Raw genomic sequence first — 10,000 nt, 5'->3', positions numbered from 1 at the left:
AATGAATACTCAAAATGCAAGCTCAAATCTACCCTGTAAAGCAATCATGTTTTTTTAGCAACTATTTTGACCTTAGTGACACAAACAATTAATTCTACAAACTTAATATCAAAATAAAATTCTACATCTAATGCAGAATAATCTGCCAATGTATTTAATCAAGGATATGCTTTTCCCATGTATTATACATTCCAGTATCAAACACTGATTTTACCAGACAAGAAAAAAAATGAAAGTGAAAACCTCAGAAGTGTACGGATATATATATATGAGAGAGAGGAAGCCTCGTCGTAAGCAAAAAAAAGCCTAAGAAACAAGTCTGAGCAGACTGCAGTTTGCATCATATTTTAGTAATAATAATAATCTACATTCACTTTAGCAATATTTATAAATTGATAAATATTGACACTAAGATAAAAAGTTGCTTACGTTCTAGTCATACATCTTCAAAGCCGACCTGATGACTTGTGACAGCACCCAATCCATTTGTCACCAAGTATATGTTACAATATATTATAAAATACTGTCATTCTCTCTTGATACATGGATGAGTAATAACTCCCTGATTTAAGTCAAACTTCTCATTTCTATATAAAGACCACAACATAGTCCATCAAGTCAGTAACAGGATTGTCTAAACTTCTTGTTACTGCTTAAAGTAATCTAATGAAGTCTATTATTTTAGCTTCTTTACTTTCTATAAATTCACCAATTTGTGATTATAATGCTTGAGCAAGATGCAAGCCACATATAACTTAAGATTTTTAATTTATCCCAGTTGCTCTTTGTGCAGAGTCTAATATTTCTAATGTTTAACAGTCCCCAATACCTATTCATGACACAATGAAGACTTATTTTGTGATTTTAGTCAGCTGATATAGCTGCTCTTAAGCATTAGCATTTCTTTATGTAGCTGCCCAGCTGAAGGAAATGTATTAAAACCTGCAATCATTCACTTGCTTCCTTCAGAAAAATCTGTAACGAACTTGATTTGTTTATTTGAAGGCCCCCAATAAAATGACTCAGAAAAGCCAAGAACAGAATGTTAAACTATGACATCAGTATGTTATATCTTGCACATATTTAAACAATAAAAAATCTTAATAATAACTGCAGATACAATGAGGTTTGCTCTGTTATTCTACTTGTCAAAGTTTGTTAGGCAAGTCACAGATTAAAAATAACATTTTAGAGAGTTACTACAGTGACAATAATAAAGCCAGCATTTTCTTCTTGAATCATATTTCAAAAGACCTATCGTCCAAAACAGAAAAAAAAGAAACAGAATAAAGAGGGGAAAAAAACAAAAGCAGCATAAAGCTATGCCCATTACCTACAGGACATCCTACTGCATGTTTACTAGTGTTTATGTTTCACATCAACATATTTTATAGCAGGATTTATATGCCTAACTCAAGTTGTATTTAAATCCTATGGTGCAGACCCTACTATAAAATGCCTCTTGAGTCCTATTAACTGTACCCATGGTTTTACTTTGCCTGTCTGCTTATTTAAGATCTAATCACAGTTTTGAAGAAAAGATTGTCACTTCTAAGCCTGTCCCCTCAGAACCTGTCTGTTATTAGTACTCAACTGGATATTTTTGTCTTCAGTTGTTATTCTCTGTGGTCTTTGCAAATGCTATCTACTGGAATCTGTGCCTGTATGGATAAATTGGCTACAAATGCCTAGGACTGCTGCTTTGAAAGACATGTAAGTGGCAAATAATTCTGTTGGTATTTTTGTGATTTAAAGTGTTACACTTAAATTTAGTTTTCTAAACATTCTATCCAATTAAATACACTCTCTCTCAATAAAGATTTTAAACTGCTGTTATAATCTGTCCACCTGAACATAGGTGATAGCATATTTTTCAATGAAAATAATTTTTTGTTTCACTTAAGTGTATGTGTATATATAAAATTGTATATGAAAACAGTAAATATACACAGTGTACATATATAGATAACAGTGTGTATATGTATTTAAGTGTAACCCTGCTAAGAACTTAATGAAGACATGAAACCTTTGTTTTCTCAGACTGTAATAGTGTAAGTAAGTGCTCAATTGTTAAAACAGAACACACTTGAATTTGAAGCAAGGTACAGACTTAAGCCTAACAACTTCTGGTATTTCAATCTACAACTATTTAATTCTTCCACATTTTCTGTCACCATTTAAAATATTTAACTATAAATGTAGCTCTTGTACACTGCTTAATTCATCACTAGGAATGATTTAATTTTAAGAGCTATTATTGACCTGTTATTTCATAGGCCCGTACACATGTAATTTATCTATCATGTTAAAACTTGTTTCTATAAAGCAGGATTTTTGTAATATTTTATATCATAGGAGACAACTTTCCTTCTATTAATGCAATACCTGACAGTGAATGAAAAACCTCAGTATTTACAAATGAAGGGCTTGAACTGCAAAGGTGCTGAGCGGTGTCAGCAGATTAGAGGACCAGACACTGAAGACTTTCAGGAGTTCAGAGCAGGTCCTGAAACTCTGCAGAATCAGACCCCAATTGTTTACCAAATCAATTGTTTTGGGCTTCACTACATCAGTACAATCTGCATCCCTTGGTGGGGAGGCAAATCTTTAGGTAGACAAAGTAGAAGGAATTATGTTTGTGCAGGTTTTAAAAGGAAAATAATTCTTACAGTGACAAAAATTAATTGATTGCATCTCAGAATTAGATGGTGTCAACAGTCAGACAATGGTTTAGTTTTACAGTTTTAAACATAAAAGCAGTTCTCCATTAACTTGCTAAGAAAAGAAACAAAAAAAAATGTTTTAAAAGTGAGAATGGAAACATACCTACAGAAAAGCTGCTTCTCCTTTTTCCCATATTTTCAAAACCACACATCCAAATTACAGCCACACTCATGCACACACAGACAGGCACATGGTCTTTTTCATTTCAGTGGTTCTGAACTAACCAGCATTTTTTATTTACACCTACGACAGCAAAGCATCTTTATTGTGAGAAGTCTCTCTGGTCCCTTCACCCCAGCTCCGACTCTGGAACAATTCATCGCAAGCAAAGCGAAGTCTCAAGTAATGTGGCCCTCTGGTGGAAAGCTCTGCATCACGTCCTAAGCGACCGAATCGCACAGTAAACTAACAGATTCTGAAAACATGCACTGCAAGGCTTCGGCACAACTTTTATAAATACATCACGGGATTTTAATCACCAGGCGAGCGCAGTGGTGTGCAGCGGAATCAGCTAGATGTTGCTGCCTCGAGAAAGGGGTCCTAGCATTTCAACATTAACGTACACAAAAACAACAACAAATAACGTCCCACGCTCTTCACTTGTATGACACTTCACATTCAGCATGCACAGAGGGTCTGCAGAAGGGTGCCCTTCTGAAAACAGCCTTTTATTTGTTTAAAAACAAACAGGAAGGAAAACAAACTTACCTGCTGTTGTTGCAGATGCAGCAGTTCTACTGTGCTTACTTCAGTGCTCGTGTCACCACTTGATCTTCCATCTCTGCTGCCAGCATCTAATTGGCTGCTTAGAGTGCTCATTCCATTTTGATTCATTGAACTGTTGCTTATTGTCTCTGTCGCAGATTCCTGCATCATGACTTAATACCTAAAAGTGATTAAGAAGTATCAATTAACACACGCGTTACACCTTCACACTTTCATTATCAAGATGTCCCTCTCTGCCAATTACACAGACAGCATCTTTAGAAGAAGAAAAAAGCCTCGCGGAGCCGTTTACCAAGAAATGCGATGCAAACTCTGCTTTCATACAGATACTGATCACCGGAATTATGGTTTCTATAAGCAATCTTTGTGTGCTTACATTTAACGGCCAAAATAACACACCATGCACGCAGCATGGTCAATAGCATTTATGAACGACTACATTTTAAAGTCTACCTATAAAACCCGTTTAAATGAAGGCACAATTTCACACACTGCTCTATATTTCCTATTATCTAGCTTTGACAACCATGGATGACTATACAGCCTTATTTAAAATACTCACTATCTTGATTCTGTCAGAATTTTACAGCATATCTTATGCAAGGCTGTTGTTTAATGATGCACAGCTAATCATACAAAATTAAAATTTTGTAAGGGTGTTACAAATCATATGGTATCAACCAATGATAAATAGTATAATGGGCTTCTCCTTTTTTGTGACTAAATAAAATTTTGCCTTGGAGGCATTTTAAGAAAAAGCTCCTGCTGCAAACACGTCAGATATTGCCTATTTTTTTAATCAAACGGCTGATATTCATTTATTTTTCTGACATTTAAAACATTTAATACTGTCCTTCCTGGGAAGTAATTAAGCTTATGCATGAGCAGCAATCAAACTGTTCACTTGAAGATGACTTAAAACTCAATTTTAACATAGGCAAATAAATGAAAGATATAAAATTAATTTTCCAGGCATGTATTAGATATGAATGCTGGAAATAAAATCTATCAAGAATATCACTAATGATTGTGCTAAAAACAGCATAAATTATGCATATTACCTTCTCTACAGTAATAAATGTTTTATCATTTTCACTGCATAAATATACTGTACTTTCAGGATAGCAATGAGATGTCCTGCCAAGATCAGTTGAAATCTTTGCAGTAAATAAAGAACCAACGTGCCCTTACAAACCAGGATTGCAAGGCACATTTTGTATCTGTAATAGGGAAAGGTCAAGGTCCCTTCTCAGAGCCAACAAAGTCCTTTCCTGCTCTCACAGGGTCAGAATGGACCTCACTTTCTCTCACCCTCACTCCCAACGTACTGCTAGAGTCCCCACAACAACCTGGCTGAGCTGTGACTTTAAAAGACACCTCTGAAGGGAAAGGGATGTGAAAGCAAACTCAGGAAAAGAAGCAAAGCTCGCTGCTTAGCATAATTATTGAACTTAGTTATTTGTTCCCTTGCAAAGTATGAGCAAAAGCCTTTCTCTGTAAAAAAAAAAAAAAAAGCAGGAAAAAGATCATTGCAACTTCAACTACGTGCACGGGATATTAATCAAAATGCTGTATGAATTAATACAAATAAGTGCCTACATGATAAAGTGAAAGTACATATTTTGTGAAGAAATTAAAATAGTAAAATATTAGTTTCTCAAAGATGGTCTGGTCAAAAATAAACAGGATGCAAAAAACACAAACATGAACACAGTTAACCTAAAGGAGGGCAGCTGTTATAGCCCAGTAAACAACAGCAGCACCAGATGTGTTTATGAACAAACAGCCCTCTTAAACACTCTTATGAACATCAGCAAAGAAAAATAATAGAAATGGAAAATGTGATACATGCAGTGATGAATTTTACAAGGCAAAAACAAAGCTAATACTCTTTTCTGAGATTAGGCAGCTAATAAGTATTCAAATTAGGCATAAATTTTACATGTACAATGTTTAAAATATTCAGAGAAAAGGGTCTGATTGCCCTTAGTAGTTATATGAAAATTCTAATGCGGGTATGCCACAACTGTGGGAGCAGGCAGCCCTTTCTGATTTTTACAATATTTACTTTCAATAAAAAGACAAGTACATCAGAGTGGAAATCTATTTAAAACACTTCATCAACTGTATCGTTACAAGGATTTGGAAATTCGGGAAATTCAAACATTAATCCTCTTTTAGTCAAACAAAGATTTAACCAACAGACAGGTTCATCTTTTACAAATTCGAACGTTAGACAATAACAGTGGTACATTTAGCCAAGTGCATTAAAAGGGCAAAGAGGTGTAAATGTTAGATAATCAAAACATCAGAAAACACTCCAAAATGTAATAAATACATCATCCCCCCCTGTTTTTACATCTCTCTGACTCTTTCATTATAATTAGCAGAGAAGGGTTAAACATCTTCCAGTTCATATTAACCAAAGGATTTTATGTCTTGTGGATTTTGTATCCTTGCAAAGCCCTAGAGTGTAGTTCGGGCTGTGCATTTTAAGCTGAAGTATCTGTGAGCCAGCAGAATCGGGTTTAACATAACATAACCAGTAACACTACTCCGGCAACAGAAAACAACAAATTGACCCAACAGCTGTGCACAAGGAGAACAAAACTATAGAGTATCAATATTAGAAAGGTTAATTTATTTGAAAGTGAAATTGGAAAAAAAAATAAGTATTTATACGAAGAAGAAAGAGTCCCTAGAATGCTATGTTAAAAATAAAATGCTTTTTCTAGTTGCAAAAGGGTATTTTTAAAAGCAAAACAATACTGAAACTTTGGGTTGAGCAACATTCTGTGTTGCTTGTCCACAGCCCCCTTCTCACTGCTGGCAACTAAAAAAGGGCTGCTGGAAAACACAAGAGCACACAATCTCTTTCTTTCCCTGTCTTTTCTCTTGCACACACACACATGTATACAGGTGTATCTATATACATGTGTGGTATGTACTATCAACTCTAAACCCTTACAAATAAAAGCACTGAAAACATCTAAATTAGGATCATTTCTGGTATCTATGTATCAGTAATTTCAGTTATTGGTGGCAGAATAATTTGAACTGCAACATCTTAGTAAGCAAACTACTGTAATTTTTTTCTTGCTTTTACAACAGTTCTGAGGGTTGTTAGAATAATAAACATAAATAAACACAAAGGAAATACGATGACTGCCAGATACTAAGGACAAAAGTTTAGTATTTCAAAAAAGACAAAAAAAACTATACAGGTCCCTGTTTACACACATTTATACACATTCACACTTCCTAATCCTTCTCGTTTTTTCTTGCTGTCACACTTGCTGTCAGTCACGAGTGTGCCTACACAAGGCATGCCTGTACACACGCACCCACATCCATAGACACAGACGTTCACCAGCACCTACTTCTGTTCTGATGCCCAAACTCTTGCTGCCAAAGGTGAGCTATAAGCTCTGCTACCAGGTATTCTGAACAAAGGCATGGGGAAAATATTTGCTGCTCTTTGCAAGAGAGAATGAAATGGTAGATTATTTTAGCGTGTGGTTGCGCTGCAGGTTGAATGCCTAATTCTGCCAGGGCAACCAAGCAATCACCCAATACCAAAAAAGAAGTACTGGTCCCGTGAAGTCACAAGCTACAGTTTTACTTTCCCCCTCTGGAGTGAACTGTATGCCTTCTGTGTGTGCGTGTGTGTGCGTGCACGAGTGTGTGTTCTAAGCCGGCAAGTCACCGTACAGATACTTATTCTCTACACCACTTCCCTTTTGAAACATTAAACTGACACTGGAACTGACTGCACAAGATTGCATTTCTCTTCCTAAACAACTTGAATTGAAAGGTTACTTGGTGTAACAATATTTACTCGCAGAATTGTGTTGTTACCAAGGGTATAATGGATGGTGGCTATGCAGGTTTACGCAAGAATGAGTGAAGCATGAGGCATTAGCCATGTGTTTGACATGTTTCAAATTGCTATAATCCAGCATTAAACACACCCAGCAATTCATGCCATTTCTTGCAGCCATAATCTTGAATAAAGCGTGCACAACCACTTATTATATAAATTAGTATATGACTCCCTGTTATAGTCACAACAGTGCTTTTGTGTTTATTTTGCACCAAAACGTAGTATTTTATTTGTACAAATAGCAGGATAGAGAGCCGTAGCTCAATTAGATCTCCCTGTTTTATGGCAGGGTGCACGGAGCGGCGGGGCCTGCCTGGCCCTGCCGGGTAGGGGTTCCGCCGGCGCCCAACGCCCGGCGCCCGGGGCCGCTCTTGCCGGCCGGGAGGCGGCGGAGGCTGCGCGGCACCGGAGCTGCCGCCAGGGGGCGCGCCGGCCGAGGACCGCGCCCCGCCCCGCCCCGCCCCGGGCGCTCCCGTGAGGTCTGCGGGAGCCGGCCCCGCGCTGCCCCTGCCCCGCCGCGGCACTTCCCCAGGTGCTGAGGCAAACGAGAGGCTGATCTCCAGCTGCCGGTGGGTCCTGGACCCCACGAGTGACAGCGCCTTTGCACCCGTAGGGAGTGGAGAGCGCCCTGCGTGCCGCCCGTCACTACTGGAGACACGGAGCCGGCATCCACCATCCCAGAACACCTCCAGAAACCGGAGCGGCTGCCTGCCCTGCTCTGGGGTGAGGCCCCCGAACCAAGGCAACACCCCGGACCCATGACCCTGCACTGGCGTTGGAGGCCCATGCTTGTTGACCGGCTGATAAGATACACCCGTAGCGCACAGTGCTCAGTACCAGGAACCTGACATTCCCTGGCCTGCTCGCACCTTTGCCTTGTTTCACTTCCTAGGACACAGCCGAAAATTCGGCCTTTTAAAACTGCCCTATGATGTGAAAGCACAGGTGAGGAGCTAGGCTTAAATAATGGCAACTTCTGTGCTCTGCTGGAATTAATTCATCATTGACACAAGGCACAATGCATCTGAAGTCTTGCGCTGTTATGTTAAAAGTCTTTAATACTTAAGATTGCCTAATAAATCAAAATGCCAAATATTAAGGACATAGCTGAATGTATGAGAACAAAAAATTAGACAACCTAAGAGAGTATTTGTAAAGGCTGGGTTTTTTTTTCTCTTTATCTAAAACATTTAGCTTTCAAAGCTTGAGTTAAGCAGAGACATAAATTACTTCATTGCATGTTTTTAAATATATAAGTAAATCAGTATGATTAAAACACTAATTAGGTCAACTGCTATTGAAATAGTGCAGAATAAAGCACCTATATTACTAGGTTTAGTACATGACTACCTACTCAAGGAAGTTTTCTTGGTAAAAATGGAAAGTATGCTCAAGCACCTTGTGCCGGAAGGTCTTTCAGGAATACGGAACTTCCGGTTGTGAGTTATGGGACGTATCTTTGCACAATTGGAAAGAATACATCTGCATCAGCAAGCAGAGTCAGTATCTTTGATGAGAAAACCCACAGCATTTTCATGGTAAAAGAATCATCTCTTCAAAGCCAATTAATCACTTTACTATTTAGAAAACCCTCACAAATGAAATAGTAGTTGTGAGTAAAGTAACAGTTCAAAAATAGCTAAAAAGAGCGGTGATGGGACAACAGTGAGTGGATCCCAACACAGAAAGAACTCCTGTTGTAAAGAATTCAAGCTGTAGTACAAAACTTTTTAAAGGGCACTCATACAGTGGGTCTCCAAAAGCCATTTCTGAACACAGATTTACAATTAAACTGGCAACTGGATTTTTACAAATTACCACAAATGAGATTAATTTATTAGAGACAAGAGCCAGCAGCTCAGCACACCTTCCACCACCACCACCACCACCACCCCCCGAAAAATGCCAGGTGAAGAAAATGTACATCCCTCCTGTAGTATTCTGTCTTAGCAGGTGCACTCAGCTGAAATGAGAATGCTTTAAGAAATCAGACTAATTGATTTGTGCTGAAGTTAACTGCAACTGAAAAAAACAAGAATTGCCTAAAATACTTCCTTCTGTACTATATAACTCACAATCTGTGTACTATGGTTTGTTTATATATCAGATGTTTAAATGAACATCCTTTTAACTGACTGGCACAGTCAGATAAAGGTATTGATGGCAGAGTATCATATTGAGTCTTAAACTAAAAGCTACCCTGCATTTTACAGGCTGTATCTTTTCCCTTTGCATCATCTTAGTTCCCCAGGACTAATAAAAATCGTAGACCAGTTCTGGGCACAGTAATTTATCTGCTTTCTAAAATTCAGGGATATGTTGTCACACTCATCCAACTATTAAACAACAGATCACTTGCCCAAGCAGCAAGTAAGTTCTAACTAATTTCCACCTGCTATTTATTTTTGCTTGCTGGGAAAAAAAAAAAAAAGTCTCTGCAAAGGCCAGTGTTATCTATATGAGTAGTCTGCACAGTATTGTAAGGTGTGTACCTTACACAGAGGGTAGTGCCACAAGCCTGCTCGAGTGCATTACCTGCAGCCCACAGAGAAATGAGCAGCCAATTTCAGGGTAAGATTCTTATTTGAGCAACGACAGCTTGGGAAACCCCACCTTAGAAAACACACTCCTTTCTTTCACCCCCTATCTCCCTCTTTTTCCCAGTCT

The 10,000-nt window shown here is 38.2% G+C and overlaps 1 protein-coding gene across 5 annotated transcripts in view; it reads right to left on the bottom strand.

Annotated features, from left to right (window-relative positions):
- Positions 1–10,000, bottom strand: part of FOXP2 (forkhead box P2) — a 422,240-nt gene that overhangs the window by 178,994 nt on the left and 233,246 nt on the right. For all 5 annotated transcript variants that reach the window (XM_051621652.1, XM_051621617.1, XM_051621633.1 and 2 more), the window contains one exon: positions 3,433–3,610. In XM_051621652.1, coding sequence (XP_051477612.1) covers positions 3,433–3,600 — 168 coding nt within the window. In that variant the 5' untranslated portion in view covers positions 3,601–3,610. The remainder of the gene's footprint in view (positions 1–3,432; positions 3,611–10,000) is intronic.

The sequence above is a fragment of the Apus apus genome, chromosome 1 (genome assembly GCF_020740795.1).
Source record: "Apus apus isolate bApuApu2 chromosome 1, bApuApu2.pri.cur, whole genome shotgun sequence".
Lineage (NCBI taxonomy): Eukaryota > Metazoa > Chordata > Aves > Apodiformes > Apodidae > Apus > Apus apus.
This window is presented reverse-complemented; position numbering and strand designations above follow the sequence as displayed.